The 24,770-nt window shown below is 33.8% G+C and overlaps 3 protein-coding genes and 1 non-coding gene across 5 annotated transcripts; 2 read left to right on the top strand and 2 right to left on the bottom strand.

Annotated features, from left to right (window-relative positions):
- Window positions 1–3,885: 3,885 nt before the first annotated feature.
- LOC18052495 (formate--tetrahydrofolate ligase) lies at window positions 3,886–9,139 on the bottom strand. The gene is made up of 5 exons (XM_006445832.2): window positions 8,684–9,139; window positions 8,277–8,426; window positions 5,600–6,775; window positions 4,968–5,114; window positions 3,886–4,498 (listed from the first exon to the last, which is right to left on the bottom strand). Exons 1-5 carry the CDS (start codon window positions 8,843–8,845, stop codon window positions 4,223–4,225), a joined length of 1,911 nt encoding a protein of 636 aa, XP_006445895.1. The 5' UTR covers window positions 8,846–9,139; the 3' UTR covers window positions 3,886–4,222.
- A 709-nt stretch (window positions 9,140–9,848) lies between these two features.
- TRNAA-AGC lies at window positions 9,849–9,921 on the bottom strand. Its single transcript has one exon. It is a non-coding gene; the product is annotated as a tRNA-Ala (tRNA).
- Window positions 9,922–15,425: 5,504 nt separating this feature from the next.
- On the top strand, window positions 15,426–18,636 carry LOC18052493 (E3 ubiquitin-protein ligase SINAT2). 2 transcript variants are annotated; one of them, XM_006445830.2, is made up of 4 exons: window positions 15,426–15,646; window positions 16,383–16,716; window positions 17,243–17,629; window positions 18,137–18,636. In XM_006445830.2, the coding sequence occupies exons 2-4, from the start codon at window positions 16,498–16,500 to the stop codon at window positions 18,452–18,454; spliced, it is 924 nt and encodes a 307-aa protein (XP_006445893.1). In that variant the 5' UTR covers window positions 15,426–15,646; window positions 16,383–16,497; the 3' UTR covers window positions 18,455–18,636. The 2 variants fall into 2 exon arrangements, with proteins under 2 accessions (XP_006445893.1, XP_006445892.1); XM_006445829.2 differs by lacking the exon at window positions 15,426–15,646 and adding an exon at window positions 15,669–15,805.
- Window positions 18,637–19,622: 986 nt separating this feature from the next.
- LOC18052492 (GTP-binding protein BRASSINAZOLE INSENSITIVE PALE GREEN 2, chloroplastic) lies at window positions 19,623–23,347 on the top strand. The gene is made up of 3 exons (XM_006445828.2): window positions 19,623–20,990; window positions 21,500–21,667; window positions 22,444–23,347. Exons 1-3 carry the CDS (start codon window positions 19,761–19,763, stop codon window positions 22,849–22,851), a joined length of 1,806 nt encoding a protein of 601 aa, XP_006445891.1. The 5' UTR covers window positions 19,623–19,760; the 3' UTR covers window positions 22,852–23,347.
- Window positions 23,348–24,770: the final 1,423 nt, after the last annotated feature.

The raw sequence follows: 24,770 nt of genomic DNA, 5'->3' as shown, positions 1-24,770 counted from the left end.
GAACGCTATTATAGCGTTCTCTTGTTTTCTTTGTAAACATTGGAAAATGAAATTTTTTTGTTTTTAATCACTGTACAGTTTTCTACCAAAATGAGCTCACCAAACAAGTTTTCTGCATTTTCCTTTTCATAAAACGAAAAACAACAAATTGAAAATGGTACTAAACGCACCCTAAATGTTTTAAAATAGAGTTGGATTATTGGCGCACCTCTAACATTTTTTTCAAACCCCCTTTCTGCATATTTTTTTTAATTCCTAAAACAACCTTCATTTGTTGTACTTTCTTAATAAACCCCATGTTAGTAGTTTAAAAAAAGAGAAATTATCATTGCATCACATTTCTTTTGTTTTATATTCATTTGACCACCATAAAATTTTAACATATTTTTTTCACTGCCTTTCATTTTAAATTTGTATCAATTAGTCATTTTTGCACTTACATCGTTAAATAATGTAAACAAAATGACAATTTTATCTCTAAGTAAATTAAAAGACTATTTTATCTTATAAAAGTTTTGAAAAATAAAAAATTGTAATTATAAAAATACTCCTAAATTTAACAAAAAATAAATTCAAAATAGAGGTGCTCAATTATTTTTATAAAATTTAGATTTTAAAAAATTTTAATAATTATTTTTATTAAAAATTTATAATTTTACACAATTTTAATTAAAAAATAAACTGAATTTATTTATTAAAAATTTATAATTTTGTAAAATTTTATTGAAATAACTGAATTTATTTATTAAAAAATAAATCCCAAAATTTTAATAATTTAGGGGATTTCTATTAAATCCCAAAATTTTGTAATTTTTTTTATAATTATAATTTTTTATTTAAATACTTTTGTTAAAAATAAAAATTCTAATTTTGGAATTTATTTTTTTATTAAATTTAGGGGTAAAATTGTCATTTTATTTAAGTTATTTAACGGTGTTAGTTCAAAAGTAGCTAATTGATATAAATTTAAAAAGAAATGTGGTGCAAAGAACATGTTAAAATTTTGTGGTTGTTAGATGAACATAAGGCAAAAGAAATGTGGTACAATAATAATTTACCTTGAAAAAAAAATTATGTTAGGCGCTCTCTCTCTCTCTCTCCTCTCTCCCATTTCAAACCACTTGCAATTTCTTCTTTATTATAGCATTCATGAATTTTTAATTTTTGTTTCCATTTCTCTTTATTTTCTTAGCAGTTAATAACTTGAGTTTACATATAAGGACGAATAATGCATATATGAAAGAAAAATTTGGTCCAAGTAAACAAACTTTACAAAATTATCTTTTCTACAAAAAACTTAGTTTATATTTAGTCAAATTCTTATTCCACGACAATTCAATATTTTTTCAAATTTTGTAGATTTTAATGAGTGTTTGGGGAAAATACGTCGACGAGACCAGGCATGATGAGCAGATATCTGGTGGCAGAGTTCTGCGAACCGGTGTGTCCCGTAAGAGCCTGGTATCCGGGGGAGCAGGAGCAGGAATATCCTGCTCATCCACGAGCACGTCATTCGCGAGGCCAATTTCTTGTAAGAAGCATAAAGTCATTTATGCTGTATTCCTGCTAAGTGTTGATTTGAGGAGACCCGGTCAATGACGGTTGGCGAGGCATGCTCTCCAATCCAAGAATCTAGGCACGAAGGCCACGCAACCACCCACAACTACGGAAATGGGGAGTCCACGTTCGAGAGGTAGGAGGATAACGAGTGCGAATGAAGGGGAGGCCCGAGCTCAGAAGTAGCCTATAAAAAGATAGCCAACGAAGGTAAAAGGGTTGGCAATTTTGAGATTATAACAGAGATTAAGGAAATTCTAAAGAAGAGAAAACTACCAAAAAGCCATAAGATCTGTGGCAAGCGTTCCCAGAGCCTTCATATCTGACTTGAGCGTCGGAGGGTTTACGCCGGGAAAACAACCGGCGTGTTCTGACTTGTTTCTGTGGACGCAGGAATACTTGGAGAAGAAAGCATACGATGAGAGATCCTAGTCGAGGTGAGGTTGATCGAGCAGATATCCTGGTCGTAGGAAGAGCGTAACCAGAATCTCGCATCAACAATGAGTTTATTATAGATAAAAAGGCAAAGAAAACGTAGGTAGATTAAATTAGATAAATTTTATTTTTAATATAATTTAAAATATAAAGGATAAATTTGTAAATTCAAAACAAGAGGGGTTTCAAAAGAGAGATAGATTATGGAGAGATGACAATAGCGTAACTCTTTAAAATATTAGATAAATTTGGAGATGCGGGGTATCGATCACGTACCCCTCGCATGCTAAGCGAGCGCTCTACCATCTGAGATACATCCCCGTTTGTATGGCAAATTGATCAGATGAAAGCAAGGGAAGAATTATCAAGCGGCAATTCTCATCAAACCCCTAATTTGGCCTAAATGCATGTGTAGCATGAAAATGAAATTTGGTGGTATTTTGTAGAATAAATGTAACAATTGTGAATTTGGTTTGGAAAGATTCCCAACATTTAAATTTATTGCCTTAAAATATGGGACAAAACTGTGGTGCAACTGTTGTACGGTACCGTAATTTTGCTTTTATCTTTGATTCCCTACTTTCTTTTTTATTCATAGTTTATTTATAAATTTATCATAATTTTTTTTTTCTCTTTTCCTCTTCTTTATATTCAGATATTCCATTCCCTTTTTCCCCACTTAGATAATTAATCAATCATTAGTCAGTAACTCCTTTCAAATTAAAATATCATTAACTAATCAATTATCTCAATTATTTTTCACATCACAACTAAGGCAAAATGCAGCAATTTGATTTGAATATTTGGATGACAATTGTGAGGTCATGGTAATTGAATAAATTAAAATAACAAATCAAATCTATTAGCTATAAGTCATTGATGACATATTGGTTTAAATCTAAAGTTTAAGTTTTTGTTGTTTGTGAATAACTAATCACTTTGAAATGAAATTGTATTGTAGTTATTTTGATTTAAAGTGTAATCTGCATATATTTTAAAGTGGTGACTAAAGTGTAAGGAAAGAAGATAAAACATAAAGTTTTTATAATTATTTATTTAATATTTTATTTTAGTAATGTCATGCTAGTTTTATTTTTAAGCTAATTTATTAATTGAATTTTAATGTGAAATCATTACTTATCTCACTCCTTAAATTAAAAAAAAAAAGAGTTAGATATTGATATTTATTTTTATGTCAATTTTTTTAATTCAAGACAGCCTACCCATTTTTTAATTGTTTAAATTATTTAAAAATTTAATACAATATGAATTTATGTGTCAAAATTTTGCAACATTTATTTTGTTTAGAATTTCAGTATACGACAGGGAGTGTAGCGTTAATTACCAAACTATAGCATTCCACCGTTGAATCTACTCTTACATTAAATTTAACAAGGAAAAACACAAGAAGACAAAGTAGGGGATACCGTGCAACAGTTGCACGTTACCTAGACCCTAAAATATGAAGGGAGCCTCTAAGTTACAATAATTGTACCATACATCTTTCATGTGAACCACACAAAATTATAAGACCCACAATTTGTGTGGTTTACATGAGAGATGTATGTTACAATTATTGTAACTTAGCATTTGCCAAATATGAATAGCCAACTATCTCGTTCCCTCTTTTTTTTTTTTTTTTTTGGGCATTTTAGATTAATACAAAACGAATTAAATGGATGAGGGGGTTTGAACTTTGAACTCAACCTTTAATGTGCGAGCTTACCAAGACAAGCTCTCCATGTTACATTTGCAAGTCAATCCTTGCCCAGGATGGCAAACCGCCCGCGCATGGCCCGCCCGGTAGCATTTAAACTTTGATATCTCAAATATGTAACATTTCTAAGTATTGGTTATACGAAGAATAAAAAAAAGTTGTACCTCAAACTTGTGTGATATGGTAACACAAAACCGGCACACTGATCATGGAATAAAAATTCAAAAACAACCTAACAAAAGGCAATTTCGGATGGGTATCAAATCAGTTGGGATATGCACATCATAGGTAAATCAAAGCAGCAAGATGAAACCAGATTTATTCTCCCGGTTCTTTTGTGTTCGGTTCTTATTAACACAGCATATAGCACAGGTGCACAAAGTGTACAAATCGAGGTTAGAATAACAGCAATGGGGTGGGAGGGAGCCCTCAGCTCAGTTGTTGCTTCAAGAGCATTCGAGAACTGCTAAAGAGAGCATCTTTGAGAACCACACGGGAGTGCTTTGTGGGATCTTAAGACAGCCCAACAACCTTTCCAGTTGCAGTGTCGACATCAATCTCGTAAAAGCATGGCCTTGTTGGGAGACCTGGCATTGTACTCATTGTTCCAACCAAAGGATAAATGAATCCAGCCCCAATGCTAGCTCTTACATCCCTTATCGGTAAGATAAACCCAGTTGGGGCTCCCTTCTCGGCGGCATTGTGTGAAAATGAATACTGGGTTTTTGCCATGCAAATTGGTAAGCCAGAAAACCCTTGCCCGGTGTACATTTCGATCTGTTTCTCAGCCTAGTTGCACAGATTGAAATAATTTAAATTAGTAAACTAAGCCCTAGAATAGTTAAGCAAGTTCCAAAAATCAATAAGAAGGGCAATGGACAAGTGTTTAGGAAAGTAAATCCCAAAAATTCTGCAGGAGACCAAAAGTTATCATAATGGTCTCATCAAAATACATACATACATACATACATATATATGTATGCGCTTTTTTTCTGTAAGAGTTCCTTGTCTCCTCAAAAGGATGGTAAGTGCTACCTCTATTATTTTTAGGCGTCGGCAAGAAAATAGATTTGAAATGCCACAGTAAAAGACAAAACACGCATTTTACAACTAGATTTTGCTTTCACCAACCCAAAGGAACATTTAATATTTGGTTTAACTTTGTGCTTTTTGTCAGATTTTGAAAGGATTGAATTAGTCAGACTGATGCACTTGACAATCCATGGAGAATTGATGGAACAAAGTGTGAAGCATTTACCTCCTCTGAGTACTCAACGCCGCTAGCACCATATGACCTTGCTATTGTATCTATTTTCTCTTTAATACTGACATCTAAAGGATATAAGAACTTCAATGGCTGTGTAACATTCTCACAGGCTCTTTGAACTGCAATTCCAAGGTCCACCTGAAAACCATGATATCAATAGAGCTTTTAATCAAAAGACATCAACAACCAATTCTCCCAGTTTAGTCTTATCATAAAATATGAACACCCTGAAAGGAGCCTATCTCGGAGTCATACAATAGACAGAAGTCTTTCAGATTCAAAATATGTGATTACACTTGGATTGAAAATATCTATTCCTAGTTTGCTGAGAAAAAATCATAATACAAGTCCTTAGTGGTCGAAGCAAAGGTAGACTGCAGAACATGAGAAATTCTCAGACATAGGTGGGATGTGCCAATAATTTCAAGAATCAGAAAGGCGGTGTGTAAATGTTGTTAAACAACTCATCCTGCTCAAATTGCCTCAGAGAAATTCTGTGTAGAGACCAAATATGGGCAATGCAGATTAATGATAATTTATTTACAGTTATGTAGTTTGCAGAGGTGAAAATTGAGAAATATTTCCTTTTAGTTTGTTAGGTCTAATGGTGGTAAGTCACTTACTGCTCCTTTTCCACCATGGGCATGGTGAGAACAAACAACTGCATCAAAGGCCCCAGCAGCCATAGCTGCATTTCTAACTGCATTCAGTTCTGCTTTGCTATCAGTTGCGAACATGTTCACAGCAACTACAACATTCGCACCATATGCCTTTGTGTTTGCAATATGCCTGGCCAGATTCACACAGCCAGCTTCAACCAGAGCCACGTTCTCATTCAAGTAGGCATGGTCAAGAGGCTTCCCAGCAACAACTTGTGGCCCACCACCATGCATTTTCAAGGCCCTTATTGTTGCCACAATAACAGCACACTGAGGAGTTAAACCACTATATCGGCATTTAATATTCATGAACTTCTCAGCTCCAATATCAGCACCAAAACCTGCTTCAGTGACGACAAATCCACCTGGTCCAACCAATTTCAGTGCAATCTTATCAGCCACAATAGAAGAATTACCGTGAGCAATATTTGCAAAAGGACCAGCATGAACAAGAACAGGGGTTCCTTCCAGTGTCTGCATCAAAGTGGGGTTGATTGCATCCTTCATTAGCACAGTCAAAGCACCTCCAACACCAAGATCATCGGCAGTTATAGGATCACCTGCCTTGCTATTTCCAATCACCATTTTCCCAAGCCTCTCTCTCATATCAGCTAGAGAAGTTGTCAGGGCCAAAACTGCCATTATCTCACTAGCAACTGAAATGTCAAAGCCTGTTTCTCTCACCATTCCCTTTTCTTCGGGGCCTTGACCAATAGTAATTTTCCTCAAGAATCGGTCATTCACATCCATAACTCTCCTCCATGTAATAGAAGCTGGGTCGATATCAAGCCTAGCAAATCTGTTAATTTCTTCTGGCGTAAGATCCTCGGGCTTGGTTTTGGAGATACCAAGTTTCTTCAGACGCCTAAACATGATGTTACTAAAGCTCCGTTCTCCTTCTTTGTTCGGTGGGCATAACCTGTTAAATAAAGCCTTATCGGATTGGCTCGCCTCATGGAATATCCTGGTGTCAATGGCAGCAGCAAGAAGATTGTTTGCAGCTGTAATTGCATGAATATCTCCTGTTAAATGAAGATTGAACTCATCCATTGGGATCACTTGACTGTAACCACCACCGGCTGCACCTCCTTTGATTCCAAAGGTTGGTCCTTGTGAGGGTTGACGAAGACATGTAACAACCTGACAAATAAAGATGGTAAGGATAACACCTAAACAAATACTCAGTCAAAGTAATTCAAAGCAACTAGTCACATTCCAATTTCTGCGCTGTGATAATCACTGTAAATATTCCAATCTTCTGTGTTGAAGGAGGAAACAACCACAAAAACAGCTTCATCTGCTATTAAAATTACCCAGAACCATGATAGTAACTTATTCCCTTTTTTCCTTTTATTTTTGAGCTGAAAAGCTAGTTTTCAGACAAAACAGACAAAGATAATTTTTGAGATAGAAAAAGCAAGTTCAAAGTAAATATACTTGTTTGAATTAATTAGATTTAGATGGACAAAAAAGCTATGGTCATTACTAACAGGCAGTCTCTGTCTTAACTGTTGAAGATTAATAATCATTAATACCCTATTTTAAGGAACTTGACAAGCAGCTCATTCATGTAACTCCTTTAAAGCTGAATCGCGTGCTAAACTTGTTGAGCACTATCTAGTCTAACAGTTAGGGTCTTGTGTCTTTTTATGGAAAGTCTTATAGTAATAAAAGTGAACAGTTTCTTCCACCAAATCTGGTTTATTTTGCATGAAATCCAGACAGATGATCAAGTATGTTAGTGTCTGAAATTTACAAAATGGTTATTCAGATTTGTACTTAGGAAAGAAGAACATAATTTGTTCAGGTAGTTTACTCTACTATCAACAGCAGGGCATAATGAACGCCGACAGTCGTGCTGTTACAACAATAAAAGGACCCATGAGCATGCTCATTGAAGCACGTGAATTTGTCCGTTCAATTCCCCTCATAAAAGGGACAGCTGATAACAAAGATTGAATTGGCAGAACACATGCATACGAAGTGATCTCACAATTTGAGTGAAATAGTGAACAACCCACAAAAATTTGTTCATTAAAAAAAGTTGCCAGCAGAACATCAGGAATGCAAGGTGCTTTGGGCAAGAGAGAGATAAAGAGAGCTAGCTTCAGAAAGAGTTTCATCTTTTACTTTTTGAGTTTTCCAAATCAAAAACTTGTTTTTCTCAACACAACTTTCTTAACTACTCTGATATTGGTCGTCATCAGACATAACACACAGAATTTCCAGGCCAATTGAAATCACAATTTACCCAATTTTTCACCTTTCTGCAGAAGAAATTTACGGTCTTACAGCATTACCAAGTACTTATTAAACTAGAAATTGAAAACATCTAGTAGAGGGATGCTGTGATTAGAATACAATGGAAGAGATTAGGAATCTTCAAACATCATTAGAGAAAACAGTTTCTTATGGAATGAATACGTAGATGCTCCTTGAGCATACAGATTTAGTTTTTATTTAACACAGAATAACAGTTATATAACAAAACCTTCCCAACTGCAAAGTACATTGTTTGGAACAGATATAGGAGTACAGCTAAGTGTGAGAACTGGAACTTCAATATTACACTAGACTAAATGGATTGGCAAATAGAGAAACAATTTCAATGCCTTAAAATTGTAACTATTGAAAGCTCTACCTTTTTATCAAGAAAAGCACCCAATGCTTGACACAGCCCAACAGTTGTAGTAGACTTGCCCTCTCCAAGAGGAGTTGGAGTAATCCCTCCAACCACCACATAATACCCATCTGCAGATCCTTCAAGCTCGTCAAGAACAGATAGCAACACCTACAAACATCCACAACATGCATTCAACTTTACGCACCCAAACTTGTTATGTTAACAAAACTAAGCACCTTAAGTTTTAAAAAAAATGAAAATAAAAATGAACATGGCAGTTTTTGAATCACACCCTCATCACAACAAACCAATCAAAACATAAAAACCATGTCTTTAACCATTAAGCTGAATCGACCAACTGATATAAGTTACTCAATAAGAAAAAAATAAATAAATTTATGAATAAAAAGCTAAAAAGCAATCACCTTGGCTTTGTATTTGCCATAGAGATCATAATGGTTTGGCTTGAGGTTGAGTTCTTGGGCAATCTCAGAAATATGAAGTGGCTCCACTGAGTTTGCAATGTCTATATCTGCTGGTACTGGTGATACCACCTGTAATTTTCTCACTGTTTTTGATGAAGCCATTAATTATTTTTTTTTTTTATAAATCAATTTTAGTTTTGGTTGAGTCTGTAGAATGTGTGTACTACGTTGAAGCCTTGATTGGCATAACTCTGCATCTGAATCAGAGTCTGACGGCTAGGAAAGGGGTAATAGCACTTAGGTCCGTATCTTTTATGGTTTCTCACATGATTACATAGTTGTTCTATTTGTATCAAATAAAACCCTAATTTCGATCCACAATGGAGTACCCTTTGTTATCAAGTGCTCGTTTATTATGATTTCTCTAAAGTACATTTTCGTTACTCTAACATTTTACTTTACTTTGCTATTAAGTTATTTATAAACTTCTTTTTAAAAATTAAAAATTGACATAGATTTTTATTACTAAAACGCTACTTATAAAAGTTCTAATTTCAAAACTATCGAATAAATTCTAAGTTACATACTCTTAATTTTTAACATTACATTATATTAGTGAAAAATTGTGATATTAAAATTATTTGATTGTTTTATTACGAGTTATATTTTAATATGTATATAAGTATCCACTAATTTAGTTGATCAAATTATTTGAGATGATTATATAATGAATATCGGATTTAATTCCAATCACATGGATGGAGTGATCTAAATTTTAGTTATGCGATTCTCGTGAAGGAGAGAGTGGGGTTGTGGACCTATATGATATAAATGAACAAACTCTCTTCCCTTATTCGAAATTATTTAAAAACTGAATGACTTGGATGTTATTAGCTCCAAAGAGGAAAGAGTTGGTGGCATAGAACTGCGCGTCCTTTTTTTTCCCTTATCCAACAAGAGAGGCGATAATACCACCTGTATGTGTCGGCTGTGATTTTTAATTTAAAAAAAAAATAAAAATTTCTGATGTTGACTTCAACGGCGAGTAGATGATGCCACCAGTCATGTGGCGGCCGGGCACCTCCGGCTGCAACGGCCGTCCTGACCATGATGTGGCACGGGCAGTAAAATAAAACATTAAAAGTTATAAAATATTTGATAGATTTGGAGATGCGGGGTATCGATCCCCGTGCCTCTCGCATGCTAAGCGAGCGCTCTACCATCTGAGCTACATCCCCACTTGTATGGCAAATTCATCAAGTCAAAATCACAAAACAATTATGAAGTGGCAACTCTCATGAAACCCTCTATATTCGAGCTAAATGTAGCGTAAAAATGAAATTTGGTGGTATTTTGTAGAATAAATGTAACAATTATGAATTTGGAAAGATTCCCAACATTTAAATTTATTGCCTTAAAATATGGGACAAAACTATGGTGCAACTATTGCACGGTACCACACTTTTGTCTTTTATCTTTTGATTTCCTACTTTTTTTTATTTATAGTTTATTTATAAATTTATCATAAATTTATTTTTTTTCTTTTCTTCTTCTCTATATCCAGATATTCTATTCCTTTTTTTCTCCACTTAGATAATTAATAAATCATTAGTCAGCAACTCTTTTTAAATTAAAATATCATTAATTGATCAATTATCTCAATTATTTTTCACATCACAACTAAGGCAAAATGCAGCAATTTGATTTAAATATTTGGATGACAATTGTGAGGACATGGCAATTGAATAAATTAAAATAACAAATCAAATCTATCAACTATAAAGTCATTGATGTCATATTGGTTTAAATCTATAGATAAAGTTTAAGTTTTGTTATTTGTGAATAACTAATGGCTTTAAAATGAAATTGTATTGTAGTTATTTTTATTTAAAATATAGTATGCATATATCTTAAAGTGGCAATTAAAGTGTAAGGAAAGAAGATAAAATATAAAGTTTTTATAATTATTTATTTAATATTTTTATTTTCCTAATGCCATGTTAGTTTTCCTTTTTAAGCTAATTTATTAATTGAATTTTAATGTGAAATCATTACTTATCTCACTCCTTAAATTAAAAAAAAAAGAGTTAGATTTTGATTTTTATGTCAAATTTTTTAACTCGAGACAACCTGCCTATATTTTTAATTGTTAAAATTATTTACAAATTTAATACAATCTGGATTTATGTGTCATAACTTTAAAATATTTAATTTTTTTAGAATTTCAGTATACAACAGGGAATGTAGCGTTAATTACTAAAGTATAGCATCCCATCCCGTTCCCACCGTTGAATTTACTCTGACGTTAAATATAATAGTGAAAACACAAGAAGACAAAATAGGGGATATCGTGCAACAATTGCACGGTAGCTAGACCCATTAAAATATGAATAGCCAACTTTTTCGTTCCTTTTTTTAAAAAAAAAAATATGAAGAGCCAACTTTTTTTTTTTCGTTAAATATAACAGTGAAAACATAATTTTTGTAACTTGAAAATCACATATTTTATATTAATACAAAACAAATTAAATGGATGAGGGGGTTTGAACTTTGAACTTTGAACTCTACCATTATCACTTTGGTCCATGTGCTGACCAGCCAGGGGATTTAATCCAAGTGTCAGGATTATTAACACTTTCCCGCATTGGGATTCTTAGGAAATATGTCAGCATCAGCCATCAGGATTGCTGCTGCTGCCTGACGAAGACGTAATTAGGCAACTACAGGCAAGGAGAGCCGTGTAAGCCTGAACATTTATAAAAGTGAACACAATGTACAAAATTGCTGTTAAGATTTATTTATATTTTTATTTTTATCCGATCACAACTTTATAATAAGATGATCCCTCATGAAGCTCACATCAGTACTGAATCTAAATATTTAAAATAATATCACTGGTAATTAAGAATAAGTTTCTAGTAAATTTTTGTAATTTGGAAATCACGTGTTGTTTTTTAATTGATCCATAATTACATCATTATTTTTAACGAGTCACATAATTATATCACGTGTTTTCCTTTTCTTATTGATAGCATGCCAGAAAACTATGACAAGGTGAATATCCTGCATTTGATCTATTAATCCAAAGCTAAAATGATTTGCTTCAAGGCCTTCTCTTCTCTGTAAAAGGTAACTAGTGTTGCCTATGCATTACAAACAAAACCCAAAAGGGCCTAATAATAACAATCACCATTTCTATTACATTTGTCAAATTTTGCTACTAACTTCAAGAAATGTAACTCACAGCTCAACGTAACAAAAAAACTTAAGAATTGTAACCGAAAGCCAACTGATATTTTCACTGATTCTTCTATATGCAGATACAATGCAATAAAAGATGCTTTAGATGTTGCATATGAGCATCCCTGGGTGATCAAAGAAGCTTGAAGCCTAAAAGGCCCCAAAAATGAAATTAATATAATTCTTGTAGATACTTATACAAGGGGCACAATAAATCTTACTTGTATATAATAATCTTCATTGAATAAATACAGTAATGATATCGGTACAAAGATTCAAAGAACAAAAGAATTAATTAAGGAACTAGCTATATTTATAGAAGCGAATAATTTAAGATTCTTTATCATCAGAAATTGGAAATTCGTCTGATAGTCTTGAACCTCTTAGAGACGGCGACGAGACCTCTGCCTCAGACGGCAAATCGGAGATGGCAGCAAGCATACGGCGAATGCTAACAGAACGTGCCGTTTTGAAGCTGGAAGATTTCATCATCTTCTTCTTCTTATTCTCCGAAAAAATATCCGAAGAATTCGAAAGAATTAAGTAAACCAGCACTTGAACAAGCACAAACATTGCAACCTTAATCAAGGCATCGGCTAGTGACATTTCTGGCTCCATTAGTTTTCTTGAGAAAATGTATAGGAAAGTTGTATGTAACCGGAGGGGAATTAAATGATCTGTGTGATGTGTATGATAAGCTAAGGCTTGGGAGATGGGCTTAATATATATATATAGAGAGAGAAAGAGAGAGAGCTTGTTGTTCAAGAAGCAGCTTCTTATGAATTTGACTTGTAGGATCAGACTTGAAGAAGTTGTTTTTTGACTTCATGCACAAGCTTTTTTTTTGAGAAAAGCAGCTTTTAGAACAAACTATTTAATAATTAATTTATTATTCATGCATAACTTGTTGACCAAATAGGACAAGAGAAATGAGGTCTTTGATGATGGTTTCTTGGAAGAAACAACAAATTGGGAAGTTACACTTGACATTCCCATGGCTTATTGTTTTTAAAATTCTAGAATAAATTAATTGTCAAATGGGGATGATGAATGGATTATAGAAATAGTTAGCTGATAAACCAGTCAAAAGCAGCCAGCAAATGAGTAAATGTTGTGGATTATTCAGTAACAAAAAATATAATTGATTAATAGTTGTTTTAGGTCATGTTAATTTAACCCAAAAAAAAAATTAATTGAACATTATTTTATCGATTTTCAAATTTATAAGCAGAAGATATATTTCTTCCTTTTTTTGAAAAAAAAAAAAATCAAAGGGTTATATGAAGGTTCTTAAATTATGTCATTAGTTAAATCATAACCCCAATCAGTTCAAAATTTTGACTTGTCATTAATTAGCAGTCAACAAAGTTGGCAAAATTTATCACAACGATGCTCCTATTGGCCTTATCCATGCATGACTAGGTATATTAGTCACGTGAAAATAACGTGTCTCGATCCTATTGGGAGGTGTAAAATATTGCGACACATAATTCAAGATATAAAGCTTGGGGGAGGCTGAGCTGGCCATGACAATGTAATGGATTGCTTCTTGCCGCCTTCTTCAGTTCGTCATGCTTTAGCATGGCGTTTAAGCTTTAAATTCAACAAGTTGAAGAAGTAATATCGATCTTCAAGCAATATTGCTTTATACACTAGCCTTTAATGGATTGCCAATAGCCAATTTCGAGGTCATACTTGTAAAAAATAAATTACATCCAATAAAGATAATATCGTATACATATTCATTATGAAATTAATCAATCATAATTTATGACAGTGATAATAATTAATAATAATGAGAAAAAATTTTTCAAAACATGTGGTATAATTTTATTAAATAGTTTCATTTAATATTATTTCATCTAAAATTCTCTTAGCATTATGTATATGGCTTATCATGATTAGAATTAACTCAACTAAAACTTTGACAAATAAGTTTTAATTTTTAAAAAAAAACTAAACTTAATTATTTGTAAAATTTTGAATCCAATCTATTCAATTTAGAAAACTAACCCATCTAATTCAATTCTCGACTTTTTTTTTTTAAATATCGATCTTAATGTACGTATTTTTATTTTCAGCTCGATTTTATATTGAATTGAAAATCCAAACCAAATCAATCGGTTCTTTAAACTTATAATAGAAGTGAACCAACCACAGCCACCAATCGGTCCGGTTCAGTGAAAGCGCCCCAAAAAAACAAAACCTCGCACGAAGATACTTCAGGCCCGGAGGCGCACACTCTACAACCCGGCCCAACATCAAGGCCCAGACCTTAACTTATCATTTCAATTTTTTGAAATAAAAATAGTGTTTTGATTTTGGTGTTTTGACTTCTGAGATGTATTTAAATATATAATTTAAAAACTGAAAAAAATAATTGTAGAGAGGAAAGACAAAAAAAAAAAAAAAAAAGAGAGAGAAGTAAAAAGAGTGTGTAAAATGCTAAAAACTACTTTTGTTTTTTAACACGAAACATGAAGAAAAGATTTTTCACCATTTGTTCTTGTAAAACATCTTAATAATCATATTTCTATCACTAAGAATTGGTTTATGACCCTTGAATTTCAACTTAATTTTAAAAGTGCAACAAGCAAAGTGTATAGCAAAGACATTTGATAATATTGAATTTTATATTTTTCTTTTTATATTCTACAGTTAGCGATTTCATTTTAAAACATATGAGAATTAAACAAAAAAAATTTACAACACTTCAATCATAGTCAAACACAACAAGAATTGGGCTAAAACTTTATTTGATTTGATTCATCAACGAAGCGAAGTTCGGCACCTCCTCAAATTGACATGGACATCACCACGCTTTAATTATATTCAATTTTGTGCTTATCCTTAATTACTCTATGAATAATGGTTTCATTTAAAGTATATACGAACCAAAAGTTACAACCCTTTAATCTCAAAACACATATGAGATGATAAATGTTGTGTTTAGAATTGAGGTTCAGTAGCTGTATTTTAAAAGTTACAGCACTAAAGTATTTCGTAAACAATATGTACTTTAGCTTATAAGTTATATTGATATAATTTGTTACTTGTATAATAAAAAAATTTATTATATATTTAATAATTTTAATAAAATTATTATTTAAAATTTGTATTTATTACATATTATTAATTTTTATTTAATAATTATATTTTTTTTTTCACGTGACCACAATCCCAAATGGACCAAAAGCTAATCCAAAACTTGGTTTGATTTCATTCCTCTTCAAACTCCCAATGAACACCAACCACATCTAATGACAGCGACTCGTTTTTCTAATTTGAAACACTTTTAACGGTCACATTGGCCATTAGCAGCAAAGCCCAGAAATCAAACCAAATCAAATCGAATCGCTTCAAAACGTTGCGTGCTGGAAATGTCACCTTCACACATTGTAAATCCCAAAGCGTAATTGACAATAAATAAATCAAATCAGAAGATGACTGAGTCACCATTAAATACCAAACCAAACATAACCCCACAATTGAATAAAAGAATCTTAAAACTAGTCCTCAAACATGCAAGCTGCTACAAGAAGATAACACATAGCACTTGTCACTAGTTGTGATACAAATTAAATTAAATTAAAATTAAAATTTTTATATCCAAAATCTTTGACTCCTGCTCATGTTATGTGATGTAGTTTTGTTATTGTGTCATCTACCAATCAATCTTGGACACGCAATTTGCGGAGCCAGCTTTTCAGGAAATTTCTCCACGTTAGTAGCTTTCCTTTTTGTTGTTGTCTTTGTTTTTTGTTTTTTCATTTTTGGGTCCTAAATGGAGAAATAATTGAGTCCCAAAGTTTTCATTAATTGAAATGATTGAATCTTCAATCGTTTCTTAGCTGCATTTCTCATCTGGGTTTGTTTCTTAAGGTGGGTTTAAAGCTTTGTTCCACTTTTTCTTTGATTCTTTTCTTGATTTCTCATCTGGGTATTGAATCTTTTGCCGAATTTTGTTCTTTTTTGACTATTTTTTGCTCTTAATATGAATACTGGCTCTAACTTTCATCTCGGTAATTTTTTTTTTTTTTTTTGTTTATTGACTTGGCTGCATCTACACTTCACTGATGCTTGTGAGAGTATAAATAAGTCAAAGCTTTATTGCTTCGTCTGATGTTTGATACTATTTTTGTTTCATATCAATTGGTGTTCATTGAATAGAGATTTTGTATGAGATGAATTTTGATTCAAATATTTGTAGTGAAAAGGCAATATATGCCGTAGTACTTACTATCCACACTTCTTGTCAAATTCAATTGCTTGTCTTCTGATCAAGTCGATTGTATAATATATCTTACGGTTATGCAATAAATCATGGAGGCCGTATGGATTGTGACTATACTTGTATAGAGGACCATACGCAAGTTTGACAAATTTCTGGACCATGAAAAATTGTCACCATTCATAGTATCTCCGTCATTTGATAATGTCCTTTTCCAACTTTTCTCAGGCAAAACCAGCTAAAAAGAAAGAAAGTGGTATCATTTGCAGTGAAGATTATGATGCTGATTTCGATTTGGGAACGGAGAGACATATAGTAGTAGCAGTTTCTAAGGGAAGGCAGCATGGCTCCTGGAGGAGGAATATGCAAGGAGGTGATTGAGTCTAGCATTGAGTTTTCAGATTATGAAATGGCAACTTCTAGTGTGGAGTTGAGGGGTTCCCCTTGTAGGAAAGCTACAACTGGTTTCAGTGGAAATCTTGGAACAACATCAAATAATGATGTGCACGAGCTACTTGAGTGTCCCGTTTGCTTGAATTTAATGTACCCTCCAATTTACCAGGTATTTTCTTTCTGTGTATCGAAACACAAAACGAGAAGAACAGTAGAAGTTTTCCTTGTGTTTAAGCATCTTTTACTTCCTTTTTTCTTTGTCAAAATAGATAAATAAATAAAGCTTCTTAAATTGGGACTTGAGGGATTTTAGCATTAAATTGACATAGGAAGCAATGCCATATGAAGTGAAACAATTCAAATATGTTAATTATTCAAGAAATTGATTTCAGTTAATTGTCAGAAGTTAGTGAATCAGACTGTAGAGATTCTTGAGTGCATTAGTCATTTTATGGAAATGTTTGTTCATCTTATAATATGATTCATCATTTAGCCTTGTAGATATAGATGCATTTCCTGAAAAGATGATACTCCTTTTACTGTTATTGTGTGTTATAGTGAACGAATTGGTTCCATTTCCCAATCTTGCCCAATTTCCAAAGTTAACGAATTAAGAACATTCATCATAATTGTAACACAATACTATTTAAATTGATCTTCTTGTATTGATAAATTCTCTCATTTTCTATGAACAGTGTCCAAATGGTCACACCTTGTGCTCAAGTTGCAAGGCTAGAGTACGCACCGGTTGTCCAACCTGCCGCCATGAACTTGGAAATATAAGGTGCCTGGCATTGGAGAAAGTAGCTGAGTCGCTGGAACTCCCTTGCAGATACCAGATTTGGGGTTGTCAAGATATATTCCCCTATTACAGCAAGCTAAAGCATGAAAAAAACTGTAACTATCGTCCGTACAATTGCCCCTATGCCGGCGCTGAATGTTCTGTCACTGGTGATATCCCACTTCTTGTTAGGCATCTAAAAAATGATCACAAAGTTGACATGCACGATGGGAGTACTTTCAACCACAGATATGTCAAAGCCAATGCACTAGAAATTGAAAATGCTACATGGATGTTAACAGTAAGACCTCTCATCTCTTCTTCTCCACTGATTCTCACCTCTCTCAATTGTAAATCGTGACTGGCATCACTTTGCAGATGCCAGCTTAGTTGTATTAGAAGATACTTCTTCCAGAAATTCCATTTCCATTTTGCCCTTTAAGGAACTGAACTTTTTAGGTCCATATGAATGCAAGCTTCGGATTAGTTAGATCTTTTTCGCCAATAAGACTAACTATTAACGTTTATGGGTTTATGGGCAAAGATAAAGGCATGCTTTGCTAGTTGCTAAATGGTGAACTAAAACGTTAAATGCTTGCTTACGAATATTGAGTTTTGGATGATGGTTCTAAGCTAAAAAATTCCCTGATATGGAATCAAAATACTAACACACTCATTTATTTCAAGAATGCTTATGCATTTTCCGAAGTGCAGATAGTTGTGTGACAGGGTACTGTTTCCTCGAATTGCATTCTATTTTTCCGCCAGCCCCAACCTAACCATCTTAAATGTTCGTTATTTGGTGCAGGTTTTCAATTGCTTTGGCCGGCACTTTTGCCTGCATTTTGAGGCTTTTCACCTCGGAATGGCGCCCGTTTACATGGCCTTCCTCCGATTCATGGGTGATGAAGAAGAGGCCAGACAATTCAGTTACAGTCTGGAAGTTGGCGGAAATGGTAGAAAGCTTACGTGGCAAGGAATACCTAGAAGCATCCGCGATAGCCATAAAAGGGTTAGAGATAGCCAAGATGGATTAATCATTCAAAGGAATTTAGCTCTTTTCTTTTCTGGTGGAGATAGACAGGAGTTGAAGCTCAAAGTAGCCGGCCGAATATGGAAAGAATAGTGAGATACATATAACTAGAAACCCCGTCAAAGATATTTTACTTCGAATCTGCATCATACGAATGCGGTAGTCGAAATACTTCTGTGTAAATGTGTAGATATAGATTGCTTGCAATCTCTTTTTTTCTTCTTTTATCTATTTGCTTACAGGTAAATCTAACTTCTGCAATAAGTTTCATGTTCTGATAAATTTTTTAGTCTTTTCCACATTATTTTTATTAACATGGTTGAGAATTCAGCACTTGATTTTTGGAAAAAGGTAGAATTTTTGTCTTGTTTGGAGCAATTTTCACTCCAGTGTTTTGGAAGATGAAATTAGCCAGGCCTGGCCCAAGCATGTCTCTTTTCAGGTCGGTTGGGCCGAGAAGTCCAAATTTTTGTGTTATATATTTTAGAAACTTTTTATTAAATTTTACAAATTTTTAATATATAAATGTAGTTTTTATTAGATTAGGATTTAAAATTAAGCTAAAAAGATTTAAATTTTTAATTATATGTTATGGATAGGTTAAATAAATATTAAAATGTGTATTTTAATTAAAATAAAATATATTATTTAGTTATTTATTGGGCTTTTGTGATGGACCAGGGCTTGTAGGTGAAGCCTGAGCCTATATTATTACGCTTTTTATTACAGCTTCTCAGACATTTGTAAGATATACTCTTATTGCAAATTGGTGATTGATTCATTAAATTTTATTTAGCTTTAGAGACATTTATAAGCATAGACTCTTATTATAATCAAGGTGATAGATACACCAAATTAATGTAACTGGAGAAGGAAAAAAAGATTTAGGAAAGTTCAATTGAAGTAATTCTTCAGAGTCAATGCCAAAACATTGAAAAATCTAATTAAAAAAAAAATCAGCATTAATTTCATCTTTGTGGTCAATGTATACAAAACTTGCACACAACTTAAAAATAAAATTTTAATTTCCTCCCATATTTCAAAATCAATATCTGTTAAAATAAATAAAATTAAGAGGGTATAACGATTATGTTTTCAAAGTAAAAAAAAAATGAGAGTGATATAGAAAATTTAAAAAAAAAATAATACTGAAAATGTAAAGTGAAATCATGATATAGTTATAGACAATTTGCAAGTAACTTGGCTACCAAAAAGTGTGAGATAGTTCATTTGAAATTTTGTCACAGCATTGTGAGGATTTGAATGCAAATTGCAACTCTACCTATTACACGTCGTCGTTTCAGTGCATCAACCATATACGCCTGTTGATCTTCAAAGCTTCTCTAGAACCCTAAACCCTGAAAAGAAAACGAAATTTCGGTCAAAACAAAGAGAAGAAATGCTTTCAAGAGCAAGAAATATCTCTCAATCAAAACTGAAACCCATCTTTCATGAATCATTTTTAACCAAAATCACAAGCCCCTATCTCCAATTACACCCCACAAAAGCACTAAAAGCACCCACCTCCTCCTCCTCCTCCTCCTTCTTCTCTTCACAACCCACTAACACAGCACCACCACCACTTTCTTCATCTTTGGCCCTGACAAGAGATGGAAATTACGATGAAGCCACTCCCAAGCTCACCGTCTGCCCCGGCTGCGGCGTCCTCATGCAAGACACGAACCCGAAACACCCCGGTTACTTCATCAGACCTTCGCAGAATTTGAACAAAGTGAGAAAATCCCATCTTGTACACGTAGCTAATGAGTCTGAATTTTCAAATTCCCTTAAAAAGGGCGGGCTTGTTGTTTTTGAAGCTGAAAATGAAACATCAGAAGTTAAAAAACACGAAAAGCCGGTGGTTTGTGCCAGGTGTCATGCTTTAAGGCATTATGGGAAGGTGAAGGATGTGACCGTGGAGAATTTGTTGCCGGATTTTGATTTTGATCATACGGTTGGGAGGAAGTTGATGTCGGCCAGCGGGGCTAGATCGGTTGTTTTGATGGTGGTTGATGCAGCTGATTTTGATGGGTCGTTTCCTAGGAAAGTAGCGAAAATGGTATCAGATACAGCTGAGGAGAATGAGAGGGCGTGGAAAGAAGGTAAGTCGGGTAATGTTCCTAGAGTTGTATTAGTTGTGACTAAGATTGATTTGTTGCCGAGTTCTTTGTCGCCTACTAGATTTGAACATTGGGTTAGGCAACGAGCTAGAGAAGACGGCAATAGTAAGATTACGAAGTTGCATTTCGTTAGTGCTGTTAAGAACTGGGGTTTAAAGAGTCTTATAGATGATGTTGTTGATTTGGCGGGAAAGAGGGGGAATGTGTGGGCCATAGGAGCACAAAATGCGGGGAAAAGTACATTATTGAATGCCATTGCTAAGAGTGTGGATGCTGGTAGAGGAGGAGATGGAGAAGAGAAGAATATTGTTAGTCATTTGACAGAGGCACCCGTGCCTGGAACAACGCTTGGGATCGTGAGAGTGGAAGGAGTTTTGCCTGCTCAGGCTAAGTTGTTTGACACACCGGGATTGCTACATCCCAATCAGATTACCACTAGGTTGACAAGAGAGGAACAAAAACTTGTCAATATTAACAAGGAGTTGAAGCCGAGAACTTATAGGATCAAGGTTAGTTTATGATTTGATATTTGTTGGCAGCATTAGGATAAACCGAGTAATTGTGAGTTTCTTGGTTGTAATGGACTTGCATGAAAATGCTGTTATTTCTATCGGTAAGGATTTTCTGAAAAATATGTAACAAGCCCATTGCTTCAGGGATACTATGACTTCATAGGAATTCAGATTGAGTGCTTGATCTTTTAGCAATGTGAGTATTGCTTCAGGGATTTTAGGATCAAGGTTTGTTTAAGATTCGACTTTTGTTGGCAATATTAGGATCAAGCTGAAAAATTGTCGGTTTATTAGTTTAGTAATGGACTGGCTTGAAATAGTTGTGATTTTTATCAACAAGGGTAGCTGAAAAATATGTGTTAAGAGCATTGCTTCAATGATATTATGCGTCCATATTGAAGTCAGATTGAGTGTTTGATCTTTTAGCAATGTAAGAGTTCTTTTAATATTATTATGGCAGCTTTGTTATGTGTTTAGCTCAAGTTGGGCTTCTTCGATTGCTGCAGGCAGGTCATTCCATTCACATTGCCGGGCTCATGAGGATGGATGTTGAGGAATCATCTGTAGAGTCTATCTATGTGACAGTGTGGGCATCACCATATCTTCCATTACACATGGGGAAAACCGAAAATGCGTGCACAATGGTAGAGAAGCATTTTGGTCGTCAGCTACAGGTAAGCCTTTCCCTAGTTAGCAAATGATATTTCTGCAGTTTCTTTCACTTTCTAAAAGTCTAAAATTTGGAGCAATTATAGTGAGTGCTCCATTGCTTTGATTTTGATGAGCAGTTGAGAAGCAATGTGGTTGAATTAGTCTTTCTACAAAATTCAACCGAAAAACTTATTACCATTTTTTTTTCTGAATAAACTGATAGGATTTAGTTATTCCTATTCAAGTTCTTTCAACAACATGCTATTTTAGTTGTGAGACAGCAAAAAGGAAGGGTGTCATATAGGAAATTTTGATAAGTAATGACATTTGGAGAAACTTCAAAAATAGATCTCATATTATAAGCTTGATCCATATAAGAAGGAAGCTTGATCCATATAAGAAGGTTTAATATCCATCAAGAAATTAAGATGCAAGAAACACCCTCAATTGGTAATGTTTACTTCTATATTAACATGTATATGACCTTAGCATATGCTTTGGGAAATTTGGGCTGTTAATTTGAAGCCAAAAGGAACCCTTGTTATCAAACTTCGGAGGCCATGTAAAGGAAATAAACAGATTAGAAAAGGATATTGAATTCCAAAGGCTCTGTAGGTACTTTTGCGAATTGGTAACAAACTATTTTTTGCATACTGTGCTGTCTGGTTTTGGTGCTTGTAATCCTTGGCATTCAAATGAAATATAGTTTCTGTTATTATTATTATCTTGGGAGAAGCACGTTGCATTATGGTTTTAACTTATATAAATTTGATGCTATCTGCATTGGTTGTTGATCCAGCCACCAATTGGAGAGAAACGAGTTGAAGAGCTAGGAAAATGGGTGAGAAAGGAATTTCATGTCTCTGGTAGCAGTTGGGATTCAAGTTCTGTAGATATTGCTGCTGCCGGACTTGGCTGGTTTTCTGTCGGACTTAAAGGAGAGGCAGCATTAGGTGTTTGGACCTACGAAGGAGTTGACATTGTCCTTCGCAATGCTTTACTTCCCTATAGATCTCAGGTGTTTGAAGTTGCAGGATTTACAGTCTCAAAAATCATCTCCAAAGCAGATCAGTCTCTTAATAAGTCAAAGCGGCTAAATGAAGCCAAGAGGAAACCAAGGGAACCAGAAGGAACAATACATCCGAAATCTTCATTATCAACGATTGATTCTGTTTCAAGTTCTTGCCAACACCTTCAGCCTTTGTAATAGAAGAAAGATAAGTAAGAATGACATCCGGTTAGGGATACAAAATAACAATTATGATCTTTGATAGTATCTGATGCCGCAAGTAGCTCCTTGAGAAAACGAAAATGCAATAGATCTGGGTTGATAGCTTGAAGACAGCCAGACTCTTACCAGTTTCCCCAAGAAGCGGCTTCAAAGAAGTATCTGGTTGTATATTTGGAAGAAAGACTCTTGTGCACTGAGAAAACAAAATGCATCAGTTCACTGCTTTGGCTTGAAGAAGATGCAGTATTTATGTCCGTCCCAGAAACATAAACTAAACAATTGAGCGTACAAGTTTAAAAATTATTCTGTTCATAGTTAAAAGTTTCACAGTTTTGTAGCCACATTTATTAGAAAACTACACGGTAAGTTATTCTATTTGCTCTGGTTTCCTTAAGAGTGATGGACTGTTCTTGTGTTGCAATTTGTTACCCCCTGAAATCTTCTTTCCAGTAATCACACGAGGCGTGATTTGGTCAAGAGAACAAAAAGAAAAAAGGGTAAAATCATTTAGATATGTTTTGGATTGAGATGCTGTGAGTTTTAAGGAATAAAATCACAAATTTTTAAGCTGGAGCTGTCGTAGGAGAGAATCACAAACTTTAATAAGCTATAGCGGATCGGCGGTCTTGGGATAGAATCACGTTTACCGAAATTTCAACGATTGCGCTTCCAAAAGTAAACAAAAAACACAGCAGCTACTACCCTTAATCCACCCAAGTAAACTTATTAGACTCCATTCTATCTGCTACTGGGTATTCATCAACTTATACCAGGACAATTCAAAAACTATTTTACTCGGAATCTCTGCTTCATGCCATTTGCTGCAAATTAAATGATCATAATCACATTGTGTTGGATGAAAATCTGGTTCCTAGGTGGATTCTTTTATTCAAATCTCCAAAAGTAAGAGGGCAAAAAAATTGCCAACAATGCCTATAAGTTGGTGAAGATTCCGCTTTTTTTGCATGGAATGTGTTGCCTTTCTCACCAACTTGATTCCAGTAGTTGATAAAAAGAAGTCAAAAAAAAAAAAAACTCCAATTTTCAATTTATGGTAATTAAGAAAAGTTAGCTTCATAGAAAATGTAACATCATGAAATACGTCATTGATTTGGATATATGATATATATGGACAGCTATAGCTGATAAGAAGTCGGTCTCAACAAATGCATTAACATTGCCATTTGGTGGAGAAAGATTGCATTGGTTACACCATTTTCCCTAGACAACAACATCTCACACATATATTTATTTAGATAAATTATCATTCATTTAGTGATTTTGTAATTGTGATGGTACCATTAGATGATTTTACTAAAGCATACATATATAGTTTCAATTGGTTTGGCCTCTTAATAGTACAAATAAAACGTTACGAAATCAATTCAAAGAATTCTTTTAATTTTTGTTTGTTTCAAATTATGCTCGGAGGAGGCTAATGATATACTGTACAATGCATCGTGTACGGTAATAATTCATTAAAAAAAAAATAGACCAAAACAAAAGGAAAAAAAAAATTGAGATGTCATATTCTAACTTGGTTTTTCCTATTATCATTACACACAATAATATTTGATTATTAAGGCTTGATGTTGATGAATAAATATATAAATCTTAAGTTCTAACTTATTATATAAAAATTTGGCTTGGTTACCAGATTTTTCTCATTGCTTTGGTCAGTTGGACTTTCCTATGGTTGACCAAATAATAAACGAATCATTAAAACTTCGATGTGTTGGAACATGACCATTTCAATAAAATAAACCCATTGGTTTAGTTAAAATAATATTATTTGGAAACTCATTTCCGGGTCAGATGTGAGGCAATGAACATCCAATGCAATTGTTATCTAAGTCATGTATCTTTTCCAAAGAAAATGATAAAAATATATATAG

Source organism: Citrus clementina, unplaced genomic scaffold (assembly GCF_000493195.1).
Source record: "Citrus clementina cultivar Clemenules unplaced genomic scaffold, Citrus_clementina_v1.0 scaffold_2, whole genome shotgun sequence".
NCBI lineage: Eukaryota > Viridiplantae > Streptophyta > Magnoliopsida > Sapindales > Rutaceae > Citrus > Citrus x clementina.
This window is presented reverse-complemented; position numbering and strand designations above follow the sequence as displayed.

What these genes read in the sequence shown, in the direction of transcription:
- LOC18052492 (XM_006445828.2), top strand. Translation starts at nt 19,761, where the DNA reads ATGCTTTCAAGAGCAAGAAATATCTCTCAATCAAAACTGAAACCCATC. An exon ending in CGAGAACTTATAGGATCAAG is followed by an intron (nt 20,991 to 21,499) that starts GTTAGTTTATGA and finishes CGATTGCTGCAG; the next exon opens with GCAGGTCATTCCATTCACAT. An exon ending in ATTTTGGTCGTCAGCTACAG is followed by an intron (nt 21,668 to 22,443) that starts GTAAGCCTTTCC and finishes TTGTTGATCCAG; the next exon opens with CCACCAATTGGAGAGAAACG.
- LOC18052493 (XM_006445830.2), top strand. Translation starts at nt 16,498, where the DNA reads ATGGCTCCTGGAGGAGGAATATGCAAGGAGGTGATTGAGTCTAGCATT. An exon ending in TGTACCCTCCAATTTACCAG is followed by an intron (nt 16,717 to 17,242) that starts GTATTTTCTTTC and finishes TTCTATGAACAG; the next exon opens with TGTCCAAATGGTCACACCTT. An exon ending in ATGCTACATGGATGTTAACA is followed by an intron (nt 17,630 to 18,136) that starts GTAAGACCTCTC and finishes TATTTGGTGCAG; the next exon opens with GTTTTCAATTGCTTTGGCCG.
- LOC18052495 (XM_006445832.2), bottom strand. Translation starts at nt 8,845, where the DNA reads ATGGCTTCATCAAAAACAGTGAGAAAATTACAGGTGGTATCACCAGTA. An exon ending in GTGCTTTTCTTGATAAAAAG is followed by an intron (nt 6,776 to 8,276) that starts GTAGAGCTTTCA and finishes TTTATTTGTCAG; the next exon opens with GTTGTTACATGTCTTCGTCA. An exon ending in CCCATGGTGGAAAAGGAGCA is followed by an intron (nt 5,115 to 5,599) that starts GTAAGTGACTTA and finishes CATGGTTTTCAG; the next exon opens with GTGGACCTTGGAATTGCAGT.